General features: G+C 32.2%; 2 protein-coding genes and 1 long non-coding RNA gene across 4 annotated transcripts; 1 reads left to right on the forward strand and 2 right to left on the reverse strand.

Moving 5' to 3' along the window:
• Window positions 1–343: 343 nt before the first annotated feature.
• Window positions 344–2,374, reverse strand: LOC122594075. Its single transcript, XR_006322923.1, has 2 exons — window positions 2,054–2,374; window positions 344–571 (listed from the first exon to the last, which is right to left on the reverse strand). It is a non-coding gene; the product is annotated as an uncharacterized LOC122594075 (long non-coding RNA).
• Window positions 2,375–3,839: 1,465 nt separating this feature from the next.
• Window positions 3,840–9,927, reverse strand: LOC122593446 (mitogen-activated protein kinase kinase kinase 1-like). The gene is made up of 9 exons (XM_043765857.1): window positions 8,703–9,927; window positions 7,602–7,686; window positions 7,446–7,508; window positions 7,215–7,372; window positions 7,059–7,131; window positions 6,914–6,973; window positions 6,579–6,692; window positions 5,052–5,293; window positions 3,840–4,127 (listed from the first exon to the last, which is right to left on the reverse strand). Exons 1-8 carry the CDS (start codon window positions 9,761–9,763, stop codon window positions 5,087–5,089), a joined length of 1,821 nt encoding a protein of 606 aa, XP_043621792.1. The 5' UTR covers window positions 9,764–9,927; the 3' UTR covers window positions 3,840–4,127; window positions 5,052–5,086.
• Window positions 9,928–15,695: 5,768 nt separating this feature from the next.
• On the forward strand, window positions 15,696–21,598 carry LOC122592690. 2 transcript variants are annotated; one of them, XM_043764978.1, is made up of 6 exons: window positions 15,696–16,297; window positions 16,399–17,126; window positions 17,205–17,294; window positions 19,823–20,249; window positions 20,331–20,488; window positions 21,146–21,598. In XM_043764978.1, the coding sequence occupies exons 1-6, from the start codon at window positions 16,216–16,218 to the stop codon at window positions 21,242–21,244; spliced, it is 1,584 nt and encodes a 527-aa protein (XP_043620913.1). In that variant the 5' UTR covers window positions 15,696–16,215; the 3' UTR covers window positions 21,245–21,598. The 2 variants fall into 2 exon arrangements, with proteins under 2 accessions (XP_043620913.1, XP_043620912.1); XM_043764977.1 differs by having other exon boundaries at window positions 19,823–20,488.
• Window positions 21,599–27,103: the final 5,505 nt, after the last annotated feature.

The raw sequence follows: 27,103 nt of genomic DNA on the forward strand, positions 1-27,103 counted from the left end.
GTAGATAATGTTTTCTAGTTTTCATTTTTAATTTTCTAAAGAGTGAAAAGAATTGGGAATGAAAAATGAAATATTTCATAGAAAAGTTGAAAACGTTGTTTTATGTTTTCTTAAAAAGTATTTTTAAAAAACCTTGATTGGAACGCGTTTTCTGTCTTCTATGTTTTTTTGGAAAACAATGAATGTTTTCTGTAACCAAATATGCCATTAGGTACTCTACTCTTATTTTTTCACTATTCATGTACCATGCAGGTTAAAACACAATAGCAAAAACGAGGAAAATTAATTGGATACAAGTGATAGCAAAAATAGACAAAGTTGAATGCATACAACTAACAATGGATTTTAATACACAAAATAGAGTTGCAAGTTTGATTCCTTAATCATATATAAATAAGGTATAATACACATAATAGAGGTTTTTAGAGTTGCATACAACTCATAACTAAATAAAGTATAATACCCTTCCATGCTTTATTTAATCCCTATTTTATATAATCTAAAAAGCAGCTGATTGTGTGCGTGTCATCAAATCCGAGAAACTTGGGGCCTTTTTGTAAGGCAGATCATCCTGAGGATAAAGTGCAAAAGAATTATAACGTGATGAAAATCGGATAAAGTTGGAGGTTTACCTGTGTACATGTCGGATAATCTCATGAAGTCATGATGATCATATAGATCTGGAATTGGGATAATGACATTATAGTATACGAATGTAACCAACTATGACGAAAATGTTATGTAATGTAGTGACCTACTCAGATAGTTATATGATGTATGTATTTATGTTTTTTGGGCTTTATGATGTAACCAACCATGACAAAAAGTTATTTTGGTTTTTAAATAAACATCCCTTATTTAATAGGTTTTTAAATTATTTTTATTTTTTATTTTTTCTAAAGGTGTGGATCATTAGCTCGCAACAGGGGATCTAGCTTACGTTGTCTTAACCGAGTCTGCGCTAGATAATCTCTTCACCCTCAATACCTAGTAGGAGGAGAACCGCCCAACTAAACCTGCTTTACTAGAGGACTTTATTTGTGAAAAACCTTAAAATGTCTTTCTCATGTCTCGAACTCGAGACCTCGAGCATGAAAAACTGATGTTCAACCATTGAGGTCATAAAGGGAACTACAATATAGGTTTTTAAATATTAATATTAATAATCTTATAATTTGAGAACTTGTAATTTTGAAAAATACTTTAAACTATGAACTAAATTGTACATATACTGTATTACATCATAATAAATTATTACTTATAGCAAGTAGTTATCCACCCTTAACAATGATGGGGTATCCGCAGGTAAAACACCTAGTTGCTTTATTATATTGGCAGATAGATGTTTGGTTAATTGAATAGACTATAGGTTCGTCGTACCTTTTAATTAAGAGGTTAAAAGAAAAAAGAGTCATTCACTAAGATAGATGGATATTTTTGCCATATTGACTTTGACCTAGACAGATGGTTTGGTTGACTAACTTGTGTGGAATACAGATTAAAGTATGTGAACTAATCAAGTATTCTTTGTTTATAGGTTGGTGTTTGACTGTTAAATTGTATTTGTAACAATTGACACGGCAGGGAGATTGGAGGTGCTTAGCCTCGCAACCATTCATGTTTTTTATTGTAAGGCTAGTTCATAGCCAACTAATATAAATGTTTTTTTAAAGCAAGTCATCTTCAATCTATAAATGTATATATGATTTCTAGGCATGACAGTTCAAGTAAAACCTTTACATTTGGTCCATAAAAGTAAACCATCGCAATAAAATTCTATTTTACTAACATTTTATTAAATGATTATATCTTTCACATTATATTGTATACAACGATCAGGAAAGAAATACGGTTGAGCCCACCTCAACGTGAAATCCTGGTTCCGCCCCTGGTAACAAATTAACGATATGTAATATGTGTTTCAGTTTCCTTTAACATTTAATGTTTTGTGAGCAAAAAAAGTTTTGTTTTGATATCTAACAGGCAATCCAGTACGAATATATATAGGCGATATGCAAGTCATATTGGAAAGTTAGGAATACCAGCTATGTACCTGGAAACCCAAACCGTAGTTTTCGCATGCTTTTCACGTCATGATTATTTCCTTTTGTTGTTTCTTCCCTGTTTTTTATCGTCTGATCATGATCAGTTTTCTTCTCATCACCACTCAAAGGGTCGGCCAAATTCGCTCTACGCAGCATCGGCCTCAGCTTTCTCATTGGTCGGTCGTTGTTTCCCTGCTTTTTATTGACTCACGAGTTTTCCTCTCATCATCACTCACAGATCGAAGACAGAACTGACTATACCTTTCTTTCTAAGGTTAATGTCGCAGACCCATGAGGATTAAAAGGTTACAAGCACCAAAAGAACCTGATTCGCCTACATATATATGTAGTCCGTCCTTTTTCTTTATATTTTATTATATATTGGAGCATCAGATTCATTTCAATTGTTATTCATCATTGATTGTAGAGTTAACTTGTAGATGGTTATTTATTGTGCATTTGACCATTGCGAGAAAAGAGAGCTTGAAATCGGATGTCAAGCTTAATCATCATTAGTGAAACTAAATTTTTTAAGTATTAAAAACATGATGATAGAAATACAACCATTCAGTGTGTACATGTTATCAAGGTTTTAATTTTATCACAAATAGAGGACGTCCACCTTGTGATTGAATGAACTAACATGAGTCGTTTTTAAAACTCATTAACAAGGTTGGGAAATACTAGGCAACCCTATACTTGACTTTGTTAGTTCAAGCAGGTTTAAATGGACGTTTTTTTTAATTAAAAAAGCAAACTCTAAAATAGAAAACGAACATTTTGGCCTACGCCATAAACTCACAAGAAATCAATGATCATAAGACTTAGTTTGTCAATCCGGTTTGTCTTTTTATATCTTAATCAACCATTGTAGTCACAATAGGAGGGAACATGCCCAACCACACCGATTATCAAGTATAGATTCAGTTTTATATTTATTTAATTTTATTAACAAATGATGTTTTGACAAAGGAAAATTTGTACACATTGTATCAGAAGTACAATTGATAGAAGTAGCTAGAGATTTTATTCGCTTTAGTATTAGAAAGGAGCGATGTCCTAATCTTGCATGCCAAAGTTGTGCATTGTTGTAGTTGCTCAGAATTGTAGCCTTTGAGTGAACTTGGGAAGCAGAATCTTTAAATGAAAGAAGGAAGAGACCATTACGAAAAATTCCTCGTGCAATCTATTTGTTATGGTCTGATAATGCAGAAATTGTGAGTAAAGGTAATGGATGTTTGGATGTATGAGGTTTAAGTAGTTTGCTTATCGACATAAGGCTGCAAGTGAAAGTGGGAAATATATACAAGGCATAGTCAAAGTGATCTGGTTGCTTAAAGTGACAGATCCAATAGTGTCAACCATTATGGTGTGACCAATGGCAAAGAGACTTTCAATGGTGTTTTGCATTTGTAAATTGCCTATTTCTTCTTCTTTTTTTTTTTCTCTTTTGTTTTAACAGCTAAAATATTAAATATGCACTAATAAAAATGAGCATCTAGCGACCTGCTAGACGCAGGTAACTAAACCTTTGAAAAAAACCGCCTATATAAATAAAATCCCTATTTCATTGTAAATATGAACTGATTTTGTAGCTAAGTGATGCACGGCTCTGTTCATCCAGAAATAAAAGAATATACATTCACTGATTCACATCACAAATTTTACAATAACCTGATTATTGATCTTGTTTATAATTTCTGTTTTAATTTGCAGTTCGCACCAAATTACTGGACCAAAGATTATGCGCGTCTTTAATGGACAGTGACTGAATGGAGAACTGAGCCCACTACATCAATCAAACAATTTTTCTGCACTCTTTTCTTTCCCTTTTGTCCAATATTATTTACAAAATTCATCTACAAACATATGCCTACTCATGCCACTCTTTACATGACTTTCACCTCTGCAAATACAACTTACCATAACGCAGGAGACCGAATAGACACGACATGAAAAAAAAAGATGCATCAAAATGGAAACAACATAATTCTAACTAGACTGACCGTACATGCTTTCACAGGTGGAGCCAGCGAGATTTGCTTGCTCTCTAACTGCAAGCTCCAACCAGAACAAATATTCCTGTGACAGTTAATACCACAGATTTGTGTTATGACTTACACATGAAAGATCCAACAGAACCACCTTTAAACCAGATAAACAGCTCAGCTTAAGTTTTGCAGCATAAAGAGCTTGAATAATCTATAATATATCAAATTTTCCTGGATGAAGCTTTGGCAATTCATTTACTTACTTTCATCCGTGGATGAAACTTTCTTTTTAAAAGGTTTTCCCTCGATTAAGAGTTACCCTGGGATGGCGAGCCATTTTTCGCTCAATGAACAGTTTAACCGGGATTTGCCCGTGGTGTTTGAAACTTTATACGTATTTATTTACTTACTTTCACCCCTGGATATAGCTATAGGAACTTATTTACATATCAATTTATATACATTGCATGGGTGGAATGGTGGATTTCAGAACATAAAAGAAAATCAAACTGAGTACAGTTACTAGAATGCTTATATAAAAGTGGCAATAATAGCTTATAACTCGTTAAATGAGTTGATTTGAGTTGTGCTTTATCACCAACAGATTATAACTCTAGAAACTTAAGAAAGGGATCAAACAGGTGGAATGCAGCCCACAGCGTTCTATATCATTAAGACCTGTTAAATAGCTTAAACATTAAATATATAAATTTAATTTTGAAAGGTTATTATTCTAACAAATATAGTTTTTTTAATCTCATTGAATTCACTAGTTATATAAAACATTCACATAATTGGATGCGTAAGTGCCAAATCCGACCCATATTCATGTTCAAAAAAATTAGCAGTTTTGACCTGCATAAGTATTAACCCATTACCCAACCCACCCATTTTTTCACATAATGCTTATCATATCAAATTACCGTTTTAAACAAAGCATAAATGCTTATCAAATGACTTTGTTAAAATGAAATATCCAACTAATATAAACTATTTACAAAAAAAGTGAGCTAACCCATGTCTTTCAGGAGGTTATCAAAGCTGCTATGACTATGAACCGCTGTAGCGTGGAGAAGCAAGCGCTGAGTTCAAAGAAGCTGGTTTCTTCACAAATGGGTGGTCCAGAAGCTGAGCAGCAGTAGGCCGGTCATTTGGATTTACTTGCAAGCATTTAAGTATGAAATCTTGGGCCTCAGTAGACAACGTGTTAGGAATTTCGGGAGGCTCTCCCCTACCAATTCTGAATAGTGCTTGCATCTGAGGGAAAAAGAAGTTTTTGTTATAATAAACATATAAAATTGAATTTTATTTACCAACTTACACACTAAGTGTGGTTATGGAAGAAAAACTTGAATTTTACTTTTCATACACCAGACCTCAGAACACGTTCGACATGATTACTGTCATTTCAATTTTCTATCATTGCATATAATATTTTAGAGTGAAGGTTGCCATTTCTAACTGTTTACATATGAATGGGTCGATTTGGGTACATTTAATATCAAATGGGTTAGAATAACATATATATGTTTTGTTTTCTGTTCTAAATACTTGGATAGAGAACGACGATAATTGACTTCAAGTTAGGACACCCAGCTATTAGAGTGCTCATCAGATCTCCTAGAATCTCACACCAAGATGCTATGAGTCATATTCACAAGTATCTAAAGGGTGTGCCACCAAAATAATTGCATCTAAGCTATAAAAATGTTCACTAATACCGACTATGGAGAGGCGGTCTATATTGTGTCTTCATCAGAGGTACTTGTCTCATGGGAAAAGCAAGGTTGTAAATATCGCTTTTCAGTATCGTCTCGGTTGACCACCGATAAGCGATATATCGTTGATATATAGGGAATATATCATCTCAGTCAACCACCGATAAGCGATATATCGGGGATATATTGACCAAGATAACCGAAATTTACAACCATTTGGAAAAGTAAGAAACAAATTACAGTCTCTTGCTCAAGTGCAGCTGTGCAGAATTGAATACCGAGCTATGGGACAAACCATCTTTAAACTTGTACAGTTAAGTAATTTATTGGGTGAGATTGGATTTTCCGTAATCCAATCAACATGTCATGTGATGATGAGTCAGCCATCTATATTGCAAATTACAAGGATGGAACTTAAAAGAAGAACCCCCCATACCCCCACCCCCACCCCCACCAAAAATTAAATGTTATGGTCTTGAAATGTCAAATGTAAATACTTGGTATTTGTGTGTGTATACCACTCGTATCTCCTCAATGTGATTTGTACAATCTAGTTATGATGTCTCTTGTTACACATCTTAAATCGTTTAGTTAACACAGTTGTGATCCTTGTAATGCTATGGCTTTTGCAAACATATTTAACTGACTAATATAAGAGTATGTCGCAACTCACAACCTACTAATCTGATATCTAATATAGTAAGTAATATATACAAAAAACCTAACCTTCTTGACACAAACCTGATTTGATCAGTTAGCCATACAAGATTGCAATTGTTACTAAGAAAACATTAACAAGATAATTAGTTATATGACATGCATACCCCTTCCAAATGGTAGTATGGAATTTTTCGAGTCAGCATCTCTAACACGGTGCAACCAAGACTCCATATATCAGCCGCGAGACCATAGCCCTTGTTTGCTCGATTATTAACAACCTGAAAACGCAAGACACAAGTTTTAATTTAAAACATCGAATACAAATTAGTCAATAGTAGAATGATCCCTAAATGTAAAGAGCCAGATTTAGGGTAGACATAAGGTTCTAGGAGTGGTATGTTTAGCAACATAAGATGGATCCACCTTCTGATCAGTAATCCAATAGATAATAGCTGTCCCAAACAATACTACAATCAAAAAAATAAACAAAAAAAGTAACCTCTGGTGCCATCCAATAGGGAGTCCCTTTGCAAGATTTTATGTCATTCAATGTGGTTGCCTGCGAATCAGATAAATGTGTTAAAAACAGATCTGAAACAAAAAACGAAACAATAATGGGTAACAAAAGTCTGTTTTTTATATACCTTCGCCAAGCCAAAATCTGCAAGTTTCACAGATCCATTTGCATGAACCAATATATTAGCACATTTAATATCCCTATAAAAACATAAAAAGTGTCGGATTAGAGAATTCTAACATCGACCTGTAACATCAAAATAGGACCTAGAAAGAAGGTTTACCTATGAACCACCTTACGTTCATGCAGGTAATTCAAACCACTCAAAATCTGCCTGGTGTATGCCGAGACTTGGGAATCCCGCAGTTCATACTTTTGGTAGAGCTTTGCCAGAGAACCTTTGGTTACAAGCTCAAGAAATATGTATAGTTTGCCATCATCCTAAACATTGTTTCAGGTCAACATTTGCCCATAAATATAAATATAAAATGATTTAACATATGCCCATACTTACTGTATCTGTTCCAAGATATCGAACTATGTTCTCATGATGGAATTGGCTTAATAAAGAAATCTCCTGAACAAGAATACAGAAAAAATATGGCTTAGTAAGTAGTAAGTCAGAATCTGATGGATATGAACCTATATATAGCTAGAAGAAAATAATCACCTGTTCAAGTTGACTAATACTCTGCTTTCCCTGGCTACCTTGATCAAGCAAAGAAACCTCCTTTACGGCAAAAAAGAAACCAAATCTGCCAACAGAAGTAAAGGTTACGCACTCACGCCTGGTTTAGACAGCCCAAATATTAAATTAAATGAACAAATAAGAGAAGGCAGCCCTGTTCATTATATCTGCAGAATAGTACATTCGATATTATGGTGTATGTACTATGACAGAACGTCACATACTTTATAATGTAAACGTTACTATCTGAGAATGTAAAATGAAGAGCTACAAATAGTTTCCAGTGAAAAAGCCACATCAAATACATAAAACAGCTCAAATAGGCATATCTATTCATTAGGCTAAAGATAATACTACCCCTTTACCATTGTGGTTAGATCTTATTTATTTCATTTGTAACATTTAATGATTCATATTTATATAGTAATTTAGATGAACACTTAAATAAATCCCTTTTTTGTTGAGGACAATGGATAAAACTAATGAAGAAAAGGATCTACTTTTAGGGCATTTCCCCTAAAGTTTTCTGAGTAAATTCATGGAAAAATGTTGCATGAGCAATATTGTGAAAAAGCATCACAACAGCTCCGGCATCACAAACAACCAAGTCCAATCACCTACTTGGGATGGAAAAGAGTTGCAGTACCATGTACATCTGGCAAGGCAACTTACAGTCAAGCAAGTACAATTATAGTCATGGAATTAGGGAATTTCAAGTAGGTTGTTACTCTAAATGTTACTTTAGTAAAAGCATATTTACCACACACCTAAAACTACTTTTCGAAAGAACCCATATATATGCACCTAATTAAAGGCTTAAAGCTTACGCAAATGAGAAAGACTCTTTATGTATTTGAACTTCTAATAAAACTAAGCATAACACGGTAAGTTTTAAAGAAATCACATTTGGACATCTCGTTCAGCTATGGAATTAACCAAAACTCTGGTTTCTTACTATCTGATTCAGCTTAGCACTAGCTCCCACAAATTTTTGTCTAATTCTACTAGTGTGAGTTCACGATAATTTATTGCCAACTATATAAAGAAAAAAGATTATATCCTATATAATTAAACTTCACTTACTCATCAAAACCTTCGTAAACAGTCCCAAATGAACCACTTCCAAGAAGCTCACCCTTCTGCCAATTTTTAATACTTAACCTAAACGTTCCATTAGGAGAAACAGAATACTGCAACTGGGAAACCGACCTACCTAACCCTTCATCCTCATCACCCACATCACTCGACCTCTCTGAACCAGATGGTGACACCATTCTATCGATTCTCGATGTAATCATCCCACTTATCTCCACTTCATTCGAAGTCACAACCCCCTTATTTACACAGTCGTTATCCGTCGGAGCAAAACTCCTAATCAAGTCCCAATTAGATCCCAAATCATCCCCAATCATCCCTCTAGACAACAAAGCCGGCGGCGGAGCAAGCTGTGGCGGCCGTGCCCCCTTAATCCCATGCACTTTTTCCGTTTCATTATTACCACCACCACCACCACCACCAATACTTCTTTCCAAACACCCGTTCTCATTAACTTTACCCTTGTTGACGTCATCATCATGTTTATTACCTCCATTTGTCAACAAACCAAACTTCCTCTCAAAATCCACATCCAACAAATCATTTCCATTCTCCGTAAACTCACCTTCATAAACAGCCGCAGATACAGTAAAATCATCATCCTCTGGCAATTCCCTAATCGAAACCGGCGTCGAATACGAAACCCTATGCGAAAACGATCTACGTGTATCCATATCATCATTATCTAATAAATCATTATTACTAAGTAAAACCGGAGTCGAATACGAAACCTTAGGTGAATAACTAGCCCTATGAGCTTCATAATCAGCAGCAGGAATGGAAAAATCATCAGGACCTAAACCTAATTGTCTACAAATCAAATCAAATTCACCTTCAATACCTTGAATCCGAAAGCTAGTTACTCGATCAGCAGCCGGAATATCCAGCGATCGAGTTCTATGAGCTGATGACGTCGACTGATTATTGTTGTCAAATGATGATGAAGATGAAGTGGATGCGTCGTAATCGATGTTTTTAATCGCGTTTCGTCTTTCTAGCCTTGGACCTGCCGTTGCCGGCCTGTGTTTTTGCCGTGAGTATAGTTTCATTTCTGAGTTTGTAGCTGCTCACATATAGCATACAGATATAGGTAATTCTGTATGTATATGTTTTTGTGTATGTATAGGTGTGTATCTATAGGTTTTGGGGGGTTTGAAAGAGGTGAGACAGGAAGAAGAACAAGATGAGAATTTGGCGTGTGATTGTTTTTTTTTTTTTTGGTGTGCGTGAATGTATAGATTGTATGTATTTTTTTGTATTATACAGAGGAGGAAACTACGACGCGGTTAGTTGGTTTGACGAACGTATTTTTTATGTTTTGTTTCGTTTCTAACTTTGTGTTCCGTACTACTCGTATATATATATATGTATTTTGTTCAATAACATGTACCATGTACATACGTGCTACTTGATCGGCGGCTCTACTAAAACAATTCAGGTTTCTTTTTAGTTCGATACAACTTTTGCAAGTTATATTGGTTACTCTTTAATTGTGCGGGTTGTGAATAAAGTTCATTTTTAAACAAAAAAAAAAATTTACAATTTAATCAAGAGATTTTTCGGGATTATTTTTGAACATTTCTTTAGCTATCTTTAATATATGTAGGCATGTATCTATGAATTTCAGAACTTAGATACCTTTGAGAATAACCAAATATCATTGAAACTAGTCATTTAGAAACAAATTTTGGATGGACAATAACTCTTTCACAATTTTTTGTTATAAAAAAAAAAGAATAGATGTATTTTTTATTAAACAATAATAGAATTTGAAAAAATATACTGTAATAAACTTTGACTTATAGTTTTGTTATAAGACTAATCTACCAATAATTATAAAAGAGCCTATTAAATTCTAAAATGATTAAATAAGAACCTTTGGATGGTTTAATGTTATGATGATCTAACCATTGATTTCCTTGATAATGTCATTACCCAAAAATAGTCCTATGTAAAAGTTTTTTAATTTTATATATTAAAGCCTTTTAATTAAATGACACACTAAAGAGAAAAATTTAAGGGGTCGTATCTCTTAATACTGTCAAAGATTAACAAAAACATATATTTTAATTTATGTATTGTACGTGAGATACATCTAATAATAAAAATGCATTTTTTAATTTTGGAAGATTTGATTCATGTGGAAAGAAAAAAACATACGCTATATATAAATACTAGTGGTCAGGCCCGTCCAATGGACGGGTAGTCTCAAAATATATTAATCAAAGCTAAAAAATTGGATTTCAAATATATTAAATAGATATACCGAAATCAACTTGAAAAATTGCTAGCTCAATAGCCACTCCATCGGTCAAAATACTCCAAAAATTATCCGCCCAACGAAGAAACATACGAAAATTACCTCCATATGAATATTGATTTTAGTTTACCCCTTTTTTTCAACTTTAGTTAAATAAAAAAATTACAGTTTCTTATATTCTAAAAGTGTAAACTATATATATAAAAGTATAATTAAATATTAATTAAATTAAAGTGTAAATTGGTGATGAAAAATCAAAAAGTGTAAGTTAATTATTTTAAATCGGGTTAAATTGTAAATTGGTGATGGGAAACTAAAAAGTGTAAATTAATTGTTTTAGATTGAGGTTAAAGTGTAAATTAGTAATGGAAAACCAAAAAGTGTAAATTAATTTAGATTAATATTAAAAAAATTAAAGGATTAATAAGGAGATAGGATTAACTCAAGGAGGTGGATTAGGGGTGCCAAGTGTACCCCCAACCCCCTCTTTTAATTATATTATAGATAAATTAGAATATATTTAACTATTAATCTACTAGATTTTGCACCATGTTAACACAGTACACTTTTAAGCCACATTTTAATATTAAAACTTAGTAAAATTTATAAAGACTATTAGTTGGTTCCTTTTATCCTAAAAATTGAAAAAAGAGACCATATTAACACACGTGATACCTTTAAACCTATAACCTCATAGTTATTTTTAAGGTTTGGAGATAATTGTTGTGAATAATCTTAACAAGAGTAGTTATAGAGTTATAGGTATATTATGCGAATGTATTTAAGTTAGTGAATAAAAAAGAAAAATAGTTTGGGTATTTTAAAGGTCAAAAGTAAAAAAAAATGGGTGATTTATTTTATAAGATGATAAAGATGTTTATCATGATTATATATTTTTAATCAATAATCTTGATCATTGTAATGTAATGTTGCTTTTTTAAGTAGATAAATATTGTGGATTCAAATTAGTAGTTTAAAATTTAATTTTGTATAAATAAGTAGAAAATATGTTCTTTTAGAATTTATTTATTTATTATTATTATTATTTTTTTATATTTATTTTTATCTATTAGATTTCATTATTATTATTATTATTATTATTATTATTATTATTATTAGAACGGTGTGTTAGTTGGTTAATCGTTTGAACCTACCTTACATAAACATGCTTTATTATTTAACTTTACTTCATTGCCATACAAAAATTTAACAAACGTATCTCATGAATCATCTACACGATTGTCTATATTTAACTTACATCATCACTATACAAATATATAGCATACATTTTACTAACAATTTTTTTTTTATGTCAAATACTTTTTAAATAATAATATCATCATATATCAACATGTTTTATATATAATTACTAATTATGTTATTATGAAAGTTTAATATATTTATCTCGCGTATTACGCAGGAATATAATCTAGTATATGTATACATTAGGATTTCAAAACCATTATTATTCCAATGTTATACCGGTTTTAAGTTGTGACTTGACAAATATTAATTTATTAAGTATTAATTTATATAAGTTTTACTCTAAGTATTGGAATACCTTAAAATATGGTTTGAGTTATTGACCCGTTTGATTTAGAAACAGACAAATTAAATGTATTTTATTTTTCATATGACATCTATTGGTTTTAATGTTTTAAGATGGAGTTTTGTGTTGTTTGTATGTTTAGGTTAAAATAGGTAAAATCGGACCGTTTATGAATACAATGTCTACAACTTAATCAATGTGATTTTTTATGGTTGTAATCAAGTTCAACATGATAATCTGAAGTTAACTTTTAATTTATAAAAACTAATTTATATATATATATTTTTCTAATTTGGTGAAAATATTGTCATTTAAACAAATGTCTGGTTTAAAATTAACGTCGTCACGACACCTCGCACAATGTATTTTGGCGTTGGTCACATCGTGCATGTACGTATCTAGTTATAACTAGAAAATTTTGGACCCCGCGTTGCGGGGTCTCAATTCCTTTGTTGAAACGGTTCGTTATTTTAGTATATATGTCGTGAATATTCGACAACTTAATAGAAATAATTTTGTCATTAATATGTTTGTTTAAAAGTATGCAAGAAAACAAAACTTAACCCGTAGTAGAAACCTGAACGGGATGTGATATGACAAAAATATTATTATATTAGTTCAGATATCAGGTGGATGCGATATAGCAAAATGCAAGTAGTGGTACGGGATGTATCACAATAAGGTTGAATGACAATTAAAAAGTGTGAAAAAAACAAAAGAAGTAACCCGTAATAAAAAATCCGAAAAGGAAAAACAAAACTAAAAAAGAAAAAGACGTGATAAAATCCGAACAGGATGCAATGTGGCAAAATCCAAATTATAGGAAACGTGCGATGTGTCACTTTATAACCGATGCGACGTGTCAAGTTTTAATAAGCATGGTGACTATTGATAACCATGCCAAAAAAAAATGAAAGAAAAGACTCAAAATGGGATCCGTAATGTCAGAATCTAAATAGTCATGCGGAGTATATGATGAACCAATAAAAGAGATCATATAAGAAAAAAAAAAGGTATCAAAAAACCAAGAAAAACCAAAAGATAAATAAACTTAACGAAAATAGAAATAACAAATGAAAAATTAAATATTGTATAAAAGTTTCCAATATATTAATTCAGAACACAAAAGCCAAAAAACTATGATGAACACCAAGAAAAAACCCCAAACGGGATCCAAAATGGCAAAATCTAAATAGTGATGGGGGGTATACGATGAACCAATAGAAAGAAAACACAAAAGCAAAAAAACTATGTAATAAACCAACAAAAACCGAAAGAAAAATAACCTTAACGGGATCTGATATAGTAAAATCCAAAAAAACGCGAGGTATAGGTGGACCAATAGAAAGAAAACACAAAAGCAAAAAAAACTATGTACGAAACCAAGAAAAACCGAATAAAAAATAACCTTAACAGAATCCGATATGACAAAATCTGGAAAAAACGCGAGATACATGCGAGACCAATAGAACAGCGCCACGTGGCTACGTGGCACTGTACATAAACTTTGGCATTAATGAGATTACAATAAATAAACATCGACATTTTTTACAATTACAAATTAACGATTCAAAATATATAATAGCAAGCTTTTGAAGTTAACATTTGATTAAATTTCTTATTTTTTGACAGAGTTTGATTAGGATACAAATATATGTTTGCTAAAAATTACTTTGTAATCGACTAACCCTTTATTTCAAAAACTCCAACGATAACACTTTGTTTAGGTATTTAAAAGCTGGGGTTAAAAGAATAACTTGTAAAAACATGAATTTAGTGTAACCTTATTAACAGGGAAATGACATCACATTAACAAAATTAGTATCTATCAAGAATTGATGTAAGTGAACATTGTAGAACCATGTAAGCAATTTATTAAAAAAATATGATGTTATAACAATTTTACTTTATTAATATAAGATATGTTTTTTAGATGCATAAGCTTCAACCATATATCTAATTTCACAAACACTTATTTAGTAACAACTCGAGCTACAAATTTAAACTACTTACTTATCAACAACCAACTTTAGCTACAAACCTACAACCATCAACATTGTTGGATCATCAACATTGTGGCTTAATGGTTTGGAGACTTAGGGTATGTTTGACACAAAAGTTTTATACTTTTCTTATACAATCTTATATTTTAAAGACCTTTCGGGGCTTTTAAAAGTTTTTTAAAACTAGGGCTTTTGATCTCAAATACATACCCAAACAAGGTTATTATTCTAAAAGAACTTACATTTTAAAAAAATGGATTAGTACATTGGTATGTAAACAACTTTATAGGAATTGTCATACTGTAATATATATCGCACTTCAATTATATGCATTGTATGTAATGAATTTTTAATTTATGTGCATTATATGTACTCGTGTATATGTGGCAACCATATAGACTGTCACTTATAAATTTTTTTTTATTGATCGGATACATCCAATGCACATGATTTAAAAGTTCATTACATACAATACACATGATTAAAGTTTGATATACACTATAACAATTCGTGTAAAGTTGGTTGTATTATGAAATACTAATCCCTAAAAAAAAAATTAAGAACTTTTAAAAGCCCCATACCCATTGCCAAAAAGACCTCTAGTGTTCTAATAAAGGCCTATTAATGCTTGAATTATTATTTTTTTTTCCCAAACATATCTTATTATCTATTAATTTTTTTTCCCAAACATAATAATCTATTAATTTTAAACTTAAAAAAGACCATTATATATCTCATTAGATTAGATTTATCCAAGAGAAAACTTATCCTTTTCAATAAACATGACATGACACCTTTTTCTTTGTTAGACCTTTATGCAAAAAAAATGACTAAACTTTTCTCTTTTTAAGTCATAATCTTGTAGCTCTCTTTTAGACATTTATTTCAAGAAAATTATAAACAATTAATGATCATAAAAACTCACCCACATTCATAAACCAACATCAAATTGTCCCACAACACAAACACACAAGAAAACTTCCTGAATACCAAACAACCTTCTTCCCCCATCTCTCCCTCTAAAAACACATACATACACTTGTGACTTGGTGAGATAACAATTTCTTTCTCAACAAACAATCAAAAAAAGGTGTCATCTTTTTCTTTCCTTCTTCACTCATTGCAATATTAATCTATATATATATATATATATATACATTCAAACCCTTTATATCTATATCTATATATCTCTATCTTTATAAAAAAAAATTTACCCAGATTAAAACTGTTGGGTTTCTTCCTTACGGAACGAATTCTTTATTACCATATTAGCTTAAACCGGATTAGGGTTTTTTTGGGTTTTCTTTAATTCAGCGGTTTTAAGGGTTGGTTAGTTTAATTGTTGGTGATTAGTGGCTAAATTTGTTACAAATTTACAATACCCTTTTGGGTTTTAGGGCTCTTTTGTTTGTTTGTAATGAGTTTGGCCTAGTTTTCATCAATAATGATAGCCTAAATTGGAACTAAGAGCTAAGTTTTGAGGAGATATTGAGATACTATTCGGTCTTTTTGTTAGGAAGTTTTGAAGGGTTAGGAAATTTAGTTGGAAGAGGGTAATTCGTAGTTCGGATTAAGTAGGAAAATTAACAATCTTGGTTTGTTAGAGAAAGGAAAGAAGTGGATGTTTTTAAAGAGTTATTACTCTAATGCAAATTGGGAATTTTTCGTTTGTTATGTTCGGTAACAATTATGGAAAAAACTGAGCCTACCTTTGTACCGGAATGGTTAAGGAGCAATGGAGGGTTGAGCACGTCGTCTTCTTTGCACCTTGGTAATTTTTTGTATTTGTGCTTGTTTTTCAATAATGTTGGTTATAATGTTTATGATATATGGTAGCTTTTACAATATTTGATGATATATTTGTTGATGTAGGTAACCAAGGGGTGAAGAAATCTGTGAGAAATAAACCATTGAATAGCGATTTAGGACGTCCTTCTGTATTAGATAGAACAACGTCTTCATACATTCGACGTTCTTCTGTTAATAATAGTTCAGCTTCTTCTAGATCTTACAGTAGTTTTAATCGGAACAACCGTCGTGAGAGGGACCTAGATAAGGACATATATGAGTTTAGAAATAAAGAAAAGTCTGATAACAGACGTAGGGAGTATCCTGATCATTTAGGAAACATTTTGCCTAGTAGATTTGAAAAGGAAGGGTTAAGACGGTCACATTCAAGTATATCTGAGAAACGAGGTGAGTCATGGCCAAGAAAATCAGCTAGTGATTTTGCTATTGCCAACAAAAGCAGTCACAATAATGGTTTGATCAGCAGTGTAAAGACATCATTTGAGAGAGATTTTCCGTCTCTTGCAGCAGATGAAAAGCAAACTGATACGGGTATAGGAAGGATGGCATCACCTGGTTTGAGCTCTGCCATTCAAAGCCTGCCAATAGGTAGTTCGACTGTGATTGGTGGGGATGGATGGACCTCTGCTTTGGCGGAGGTGCCTGTAATTGTTGGTAGCAATGGAAATGGCGCATCCTTGGCACAACCTTCTCAACCAACTTCAGTCTGTGCAACTACAGGCATGACAAGTGGTCGCAACATGGCAGAGACTTTGGCTCAAGGTCCACCTCGAACTCAGAGTGCTCCACAGGTAACATTAATGTTCTCCATAGATGTGGCAATTTTGAGTTATTGCATATGCTAATATTTAATTGTAAATTCATTGTAGGTGGCTGTTGGAACTCAAAGACTTGAAGAGCTTGCTGTTAAGCAATCCAGACAGTTGATTCCCATGACTCCTTCCTTGCCTAAAACCTTGGTAAGAGTTTTATTCATTATCCCATGTTGATTTTTGCATAGCCCATAATCTTTAACAAATTTGTGTTAAATATTCACTGTTGTGATTTCATTTGTTACAAAACCTATTGGTTCATGCAATAACAATGTTAGAACTAGAAGTTGTGTTTTGGATACAATAAAGAAAAGTAATCCATTTACGTTATAACCTCGCTATAAAAAGGGAAAAAAAATGTAGTTAAAATGAAAGATGAGGGGATGTCTTTCAGAGACTTGAAGTTGATTACTTGGTTTAATCTAAGACAACTAAACAGAATAGACATGCATTTGGATGCAAAGGGGAATCTGGAAATGTTCAGAAACTTACCTTACATTTGTCTTTTTGATTTGGTAAGAGCTTTAGTTATAAGTTTGTGTCGTTATATGCTTTGGTGGGGGAAGGTTATCTTTCCCTCAACATATACAACTCGTTAGAATCACAGTTGACGAAGCGACATTATTCTTAGGTCAATCTCCTTCGTAATTCATGTCTTGATTTCATCATTATCAAAATCCATTAGTATATGTCATTATCCTAATAATCTTAAAACTGGAAATACCATTTTGGGTACAATAAGGAAATGTGTTCAGTCTACGATGTGTCTTAGCTATAGGCTTAGCTATATAAAGGAAAGAAGGAAGTCAAATTAAAAAATAATCTGGCAGAAAAAGACGTTTTTTTCTGAGACTTGAAGTTGGTTACTATGTTCAACCCTAGTTGGCTAATCAGATTAGCATTTATTAATATCGAAGAATTGGAGATTGGAAAGATTCTGTGGCACGGATAGGTTAATACTTAGTATAATTTGGAGGATGTAATGATTAGGAGGTTGTTATTCAAAACCTTTCCTTACAAGGGACCTTGAATGTCACACTTAATGTTTACATGTGTCTTCTACAATTTGCATTTTTTAGGAAGTTTCCATACAATTTACGTCAAAGTTACAAAGTGTTATCTATTCAGTCTTTAAATTGTGTTGTACTTCTAAGTTTAGGATCTTTTCTTATTAATGACCATGCTTTTAAATTAAATCACATCAAGTTTACACGTGGTTTAATTCTTACGTCAGAAAACAAGAAAAGCAGACACCGACAATCTAGACCTAACTGGTGTATCTTCTCCATATTCCATACTATTGAGAAGTTTCCATGTTTAGAAACCTTTAAGCTATAAAATGTTCAGTTTGGGTTTCTAGTTTGTGCCTAGTTTTTATTTTTAATGTTCTAATCCTGAAGTTTTGAATATTTGTTTGTCTTCATTCTATACATGTGCGTTACAGATTACTTTACTGGCTTACTTTTCACTTAAGATTCTTTGTTATATAGTACAAAATGACTAGCCTTATATTAAAAACGTGAAAAGAAGACATTGACCAAAAAGGTGACAGCACCTTTACATGTATCCCTACAAATTTTATTCTTTAAGGGAAAGTTCAATGCTTAGAAATCTTTGTTAAAGTGTTTTAAGTTCCAGCTTCTAATTTGTGACTTAATTGTAGTTTTAATTTTTTTTTTCTTGAAATTTATAATATATGCATGACATTTATTTATTTGTACTGATGTGTTATGGTTTATTTTACTGGAATCTATAATATATTTCTCACGTTTTTATATTTATACGGATGTGTTATAGATTGCTTAAATTTCAACTTAGATCTTTTTTAACAAATGACAAGTCTTTTAGATTGATAACTTTCAGTTTACATGTCGTGTAGGTGTAGGAAAAATAGAAAACAATAACAAAAGAGGCTGCAGGCTGCATTTACTTGCGGAAAAACTGGGTTTTTATAGGCGAAGTTTAAAAAAGCAGTTTTTTATAAACATGTTTGGCTGGTTTGTGTTTTCCATAGTAAACAGAAACTCTTGTTTTAGGATTTATAACTATAACTTAGAAAATAAGGGATCAGAGTTTCTGCCATTCTACATTTTTAAGTTTCTCCTGCCAATTCCATTTTGAAAATAATCTTCTTGAACCAATGATATTCCAAATTGGAAACTTAAAAAGATTTTTAATGATTTTAAATTTTTGTTGGTTTTATAGAGATGAAAAGCTAGATTTTTTTTCTGCCAAGCTAAAGTTAGATTACTAAGTTTTATATCTTTTTCAAACTTAAACACGACAGTTTCTTAACTACTGAACTTGACCAGTCCTAGATTTCAGGTGCTGTCACCAGCTAGGTGAGTTGCTTGTCTCATTTTCCACTATAAGATTTCAACTAAATGTAAATTAAAATTTAGTGTTTCAAAGCTATACCTATATGGCTAGTAATCTTACCCAATGATTCTAAAGAAGTTAAGTAATCTATAACAAGTATGGTACTTCAATAAAAAGCTTATAAGAATACATTGAAATATACTATCTTACACGATTATGTATACAGTCAGTGTTATACACTTATACTCTTTCTTATATGATTTATGTATACAGTCAGAACATAATATTACTTTGTTTCACTCCTTCTTAGACGTTATACATTTTCATCTAATTTTTTGAACTTTCATTGATATTAGGCCTTGAACTCTTCTGATAAGCCGAAACTGAAGGTTGGGCAATCACAGCTTCAGAGTTCTCACCTTGCCAGCCTTCCTCACAAGCTTGAGGTTTCTAAGACACCTACTGTGGGAAAACTTCTTGTCCTTAAGCCCTCACGAGAAAGGAATGGTATCTCACCGGCTGTAAAGGAGAGCCCTACAGCTGGCAGTAAATTTTCAGATATCCCGCTTGCTTTACCCTCGGTTGGTGGACCTGGTCCATTGATCAAACCTGGTGTACCTACTTTGGAGAAAAGACCCTCGTCACAAGCTTTGAGCCGAAGCAATTTTTTCAAACTTATGAGGAAGAAATCCATGTCCAGTAATTCTTCGGTGGCTCCTGAAATCAGTTCTTCTGTCTTACCCAGTGACAAGTCTGGTGAACCCATTTCTCTTGTTACCCAGGGTGAGTCTGGTGATCTTGTGGTGAACAGTTCCAGTGACACTAAGGTTGATTTGACCTGCAACGGTGATGATTCTGATGCAGCCATGGGATCTACCAATATTGGGAAGAGCGGTTCAGGTTCTGTTGTCATTCGTTGCTCAGAGGAGGAAGAGGCTAGGTTCTTACGTTCACTGGGTTGGGAGGATACGGCTGAGGAGGAAGGCCTCACTGAAGAGGAGATTAGTTCATTCTTACGAAGTGTAAGTATACTAAATTATTTCTTCAAGTTCCACAACCTTAGTGCATTTTCGTTGAGTTAGCAATTTTGACTTGTTGACTTCCTAACAGGTCAATTTGGCTTGTAATGTGTCTCTAATGGTCAAACTGGTCATTTTAAAAAAAAGGGTCAAAAGGAACTGCATCGAAACCTGTCTAAAGTGTAGTTTCAATGCATACATAATAATATGGTATTACTCAAATCATTTTGAAGCTAGCCAAGAGACCTTCATAAAAAATCAAAACTTGGAGAGATTTTGTAAAAATCTGATGCTATTACGTGTGGATGTTCTGTGAGAATTACATGTTGGTGTCTTATAAACATTAATTACTATATCTTTAACATCCACCAAGGTAGCCTATTGGGTTGGCGACCTGAGGTCCTTTTACAAGAGGTCTCATGTTTGAACCTTGCTAGGTAAATTTTGGGGGTGGCCAGGGAAAGGACTTAGAACTAGCCACCGGGCGATGGAGATACTTTGCTTAGGTCTCGTACATATAAATCAAAAACTTACCCTATTTCGAGTAACCGGAACAGAAATCCTCATCCATTTACTTAAAGCACTAACAAGTGTACATACTTTATATTTTATGCAAAGTATTGACTAGGCACTGAAGCTTACACTTGTTTGTATTTGCAGTACCGCCTTTATATGAAGCCAGCCTCAAAAATTCTAAAGGTGCCGAAGCCATTCATGCCAATGGGAGAGATCTCTTCCAACTCTAATCTGGAATCTTGAAACGTGAAGAAAGGCATTGTTTTTGGCTTTCCTTTTGTTTGTTTTTGTCTTTGGTCAACATGGGCATCAATCAAGATTTAGAATCCTTGCAGTTAAGGAATAAGTACATAACATATGGGTCAGGAGAGCTTGAACTTCACTATTGTGGGTCGACTTTTGAGGGTAGGATATAGGGCTCTTTTATGTGGGCTGGAATTGCTCCTGGTTGTGCAAAGAAATATTGGGTTTTTGCTGAAGTTTTGGTTTTATTTTCTTTATTCTTGAAAAGGGGGCTCAGCTCAATATAACAGAAATAGCTTATGATGGTTTACTAGTCATTTTCATGAAAAAGAAGCAAGAAATTTAGTTTTTATACATTTCTTGTCCCTTTTGTTGGTTCATAACTTCATATAATTGATCTATTTTTTGTTTATGATTGTGGTTCTTTTTAAAGAGAGAGAAAAGAAAAGGGGGGAGGGGGGTGGTGTTCACCCCAGTACATATATTAAAATTTTTTAAAGATGATAACAAATTTATAGATAACTTATACTGGTTTTTTAGTTATTTCATGAAAAAGAAGCAGGCAATTTAGTTTTTATACTTTTGCTGTCCATTTTGTTGGTTTATTCTTGCAACGTTTATCAGCATATATTCTTTTATTTTTTGATTTGATTTGATTTACTTTGTATATGCCAATTGCCAAGTATAAAGATATATAAATGATGTAAATAAATGCATAAAATAAATGGTTTTTGACATGGTCGGTAATTTAATGTAAAGGTATTAGGCCATGTCGAATGGCTTCTACAAAATGTTCAGGCCATCTTAACAACATGTTAGACCTTTTGAACCAACTCAATTTGTCTTTCAATCCAACATAGTTTTTTTTATGTCATATCATTATCCATATTACGAAAAATTAGACCCTGCTTTAGTTCACGAATCATGACAAAAATTCTGTCTCTTCACTATTCTACAAGAAAGCTTTCTTTATATATATAATAAAATTTTAAAAAACACATTATATCAATAACATAACAAATTATGCCATGAAAAACAAATTTTTTAAGAAATTTTGGGCTCACTTTTCAATTTGTATTCAAATGCTTTTATGCAAACTGTAAAGACACGCTAACTCGCTGAGCAACAAATTGATTCCCCAATGGTCGCATGCTAGCAGTATACTTTGCACGTTGGGCTGGTGTTTCCCATTGGAGTTACATTTAGATATTTTTGTGGAAGTTGAAGTGTAGGAGACATCAAAGTCATGAACAGTTAACAACATAATTATATCAGCCTTAAATTTTAAGTATTTCGTTTAAAATATAACTATTATGGTACCCGCGCGTTACAGCGGATACCATTAACAGGGTGTCTCATACATAGGCGGAAAGCCAGAACTTAATGGGGGCAGGGAGGGTCATGGCCCTCCCAAAAAGACTAGCGACTAACGAGATATATAATAGATTTGGCATTATAATAAACGAATTTCTATGTAGTCCAAGTGGTTATGATTAAGGATATAGCGTGCTTCTTTTTTGGTTTGGCGGAGGTCCAAGCCTCCCCGCTTTCTTTTTTATGTTTGCTTTTATCTACTTTATTAATATTTTTTTCTAATACTAAACAACTATCTATTTCATTAATACTTAATAGTTTTTTTAATACTATATGTTTTTGCTAATACTAAATCACATGATGATAGATCATACAATTATGTATATAATAGCTTTAACATCACTTATAACTTAATTAATTTAGTGTATAGTATATCTTTGTTCTATTTTGACCCCTTCAAAAAAATAATTCAAGTTCCACCACTGGTCTCATGTAGTGATTATCGAAAAAATTATAAGTAAGCAATCAATTAAAATTAAGACTTTTAAATAAGAGGAAGATTGTTTTTTTTTGTGAGAAGGAGTATTTTAAATAATTTCTTCTGTGTAACTTTCAACAGGGATGTATTTTTTTCATAAAATCGTACCAAAGTATAGATGAGATCGATTGATGGGAAATCTTGTATTGTTATTATACAAAGTTTGAATACTTGACAAGGAGATTGTAGTATTAAACATTGTAAATGCTAAAATGTTACAATGCTAAAATGGTCGGTGTTGAGAACTTCGGTTTTATCATATACTGTACACCCCTCACGAACATATGGTATGCGCTTGATTACAGATTGGCTGACAAGTACATGAAACTTCATTACTCATATTAAATAGTTCTAAGAGTTGAGAAGATGGATAGGTATGAAATATGCATTGAGAAGATGGATAGGTATGAAATATGCATCCAGTGGAGGAGCTATGTGATTGCTAAGGGTGGTCATAACAACCTCACACTTTCTATAAAACTTTATATTTCTAATATTATTTCTATGTATTCATTCAGTTTTAAGGTAATTGGCAACCTCAGACTAGTGTAATTTAATTTTATAGTTTAATTTTACACTTTTAATATCATAAAAATTGTTCGACGACCCCTGTATAAAAATCCTGGCTCCGTCACTGTATGCATCCAAACAACATAAATAAATACCCAAATAGTTGAGAGAAAGGAAAGAAAAATGATTATTGATGAAGTATCATGGATGTGACAAGTTGGGTTGAAAAAGTATAAAGAACTGAAGACAAAAACAAAATGCCCAAAATACTTGATTATAACGTTCGATTCGATTATATTGACCATACACTGCGATTTGATCATGTCTCGAACGAAGATTATTAAAGGACAAGAAGATGAGACTTTAACATTGGATGATAGTAATAATTTTATAAATTCATAAAGAGCCATTCATTCACCCTATAATAACTTAAAGATACAGTTAATAGCTTTTATAATACGTATTTAATTATATCGTATTTATTATATATATTTAACTTTTAACCCTTGTATGTATTTGACCAATCATAAGCTTGCAAATTAACAAACACTCGACCATACAACGCATTTGGATGTTATACATACCTGGATACTAACAATGTTAAAAAACTTGAGAGTTAAAAACTCTAATATTGATATATTATTTTGGAGAATTCAAAGTACCTGATAAATCAAGATTACGGGGTAATAAAATAATCCCCAAGTTTTGGTTTTTGTTAGCTTTGAATAAATAAATAAATGAGTTAAGAATAATACAAAATAGGTATTTAATCTATTACCTTTGTTGAGCAACTCTAAATTTGAAGGTTAGAAGATAGACAAATTGGCGCCGAATGAATTTGTGATGAGAAAGTGTGAGGGAGATGTAGGTTACAAAGGGTATTGTGGTAAAATAATTGGCATGACAAAAATATAATAAGCCACGTTTTGGTGCAGTAGGAGACAATCTGCTTTTGGATTATTGCGTTGTCACCCCTCTAAAACGCAGAAATATGATTATTATTAATTTTTTTTTATCATACACTTAAAATAGATTTTTTGTGATTTCAAAACACAATAATCAAAAAATCATGTTAAAAAATCAATCCCAAACACCCCTGATTATGCACCAAACCGTGTCAAGAGGCTTTGCAAAACAGGTGGTAAACCCTAAAGGGCTTTTAGACCTTATTGGCGGTTCCCTGAAGGTAGGCGCGATGCTCCTTTACGCCAACTAAGGTTGTTTGATATTGGCGTCGAATCGTGGTTCGACTTTTAGGGGTTTAGTTAGGGTTTTTGATCGGTGATCGTATGTGTAGTAATCGAAGTATATTGATTATGGAGGAATCCTCCTCCTATAGGAGGAGGTTCCTTGTGGGAGAAGGTTAGGGTTTTCCCTATTCTTTCTTTGTGTCAAACTCTACTTACCATGTTTATCCGATTTAGTTTTCTTATGATATAATCCTTAAGGAGATTGAACTAAGCAAGCGTTGTATTCATCTTTGATGAATATCTTCTTTTATCTTTCAAGGATTTATGTTAATCCTTTATTTGGTCGAGTTTAAGCACCTTCGTGCTCATATCCTTCGTGAGGGCACTTCGTATCGCATGGCCTTCGTATGGTGATTCGAAGGGGTACATCGTCAACCCCTAAGGTAATGTGAGCCTTTAATGTTATTATCCCTTTAAGTGTTTTTTTATGTAAACTAGTAGATTTGTCAAATTAATTAATTAATACAAAATTATTTTAAGGATTTTATGTGTTTAAGAATAGTAAAATTACTTCTATTACTAATTAACACACGGTACATTTAAGCGACATTACAAAATTAAATTTTAGGATAAACTGGAAATTATAATGATTATTAGTTGTTTAATTGTAATCTAAAATGAAAGAAATTGAGAAAATAACATATTTTCTTTGGATAACAAACATTATTTATGCGACACAATGACATATAATAAATGATTTTAAAAAATCTATACAGATATATAAACTTTTTATGTAATATCTATTAAAATTGTCAAAAGTTAGATAAAAGTAGTTGTAAAAAACAAAAAATCAAATGAGAAGTTCACGTTAGATGAAAGCATGACTGGAAGAACAAAATCTTAAAAAAAAATTAAACAAAAATCAAGCAAGTAATGTGACAAGTAGTTACATAGGGGATCCTTACATTAGGAGCCTGTTAACCATAACACTTTACAATGCAATGAATAGTAATAATACACTCAATGACTCAATGCATCAAACCATAGGCACAGGACCAGTTTTGAATGGTTATAGTAAAGAATGTGATATGAAAGTCAACACAATGACACAAAGGAAAGTGTCAATTAAAGGAAAGCTAGGTTGCGATTAATAGTCCATTTAGAAATTCATACGCATAATTTGGATTGGTTTTAAAGGAGTACAAGATACGAATCAAGATGGCATAAAATTTCATTTATTTAAGCCAATGTAATGATCGCATAATGCCAATGGTACGAGTCATGATGTTGTTTTGACTATCTACATGATCTAGTGATAACACATTATTTAGTATTGCTTCATTAGGCATACAATCCTTTATATATTATAAGTAAACTAAAGTAACTATCAATATTTTCTTTCACAAGTTATGTGTTTTAAATTTTAATGTCTTTAACGAGATAAGACAAAAGTTGAGATATAAAAAATTTTACCCTTACCTAAAATAAGAACACTGTTTTTAGATTTTTCCTAAAGTAGAAAAAGGTATCCTATTTTACAAGAAATAGATATCAAATTCTAAGACCTCTAGCTATGTTTTACACTAAAACTATACTAGAAATACTAAATTAATTATACTTTGGACAATATTTATCACACATAATTATACTTATCGTTGTTAAATCTTACACCATGTAAACTAATTAATGAAACAAAATTACATCATGAATCTAATAATTGATTCACAAGTATGAAAAGAAGTCATCACAAATAACAGGCTAATCTTTAAAACGTTTAACAGTTTGTTATAACCATTGAAATCTCAACTTCATATCTCTTTGTTTCTTGTAGGGTTTGATTGGTTTAGGAAGTAGTAATCTAATTTCTAACTACTAAAACAAAATTAGGGTTAATAATACAAAACCTAATTTCAAAAATTTTTTTTTTTCTAAAATACAAAATCATAATAACTCACCCACATTCACACACTCACACACAACACCAAAGTCACCTATACACACAAGAAAACTTCCGGAATCCCAACCCTTCTTTCCATCTCTTTTAACAAACACACACATTACACATACATACTTGTGACATAAAAATTTCTTCTTCTACAAGGCCAAACGAATTACTCACAAAAAAGGTTTTATCTTTTTTCTCTCCCTCTACACTCTTTACATACAAACAATATATATATATATATACACACACCATAATCTCTGTTTAAGAAAAAAAACCAATTCGAAACTGTTGGTTTTTTTCCTTACAAACCCAATTTTAGGTTGCCCATTGGAATTAAATTACAAAAGGATAATAAAAATTCA

Source organism: Erigeron canadensis, chromosome 3, assembly GCF_010389155.1.
Source record: "Erigeron canadensis isolate Cc75 chromosome 3, C_canadensis_v1, whole genome shotgun sequence".
NCBI lineage: Eukaryota > Viridiplantae > Streptophyta > Magnoliopsida > Asterales > Asteraceae > Erigeron > Erigeron canadensis.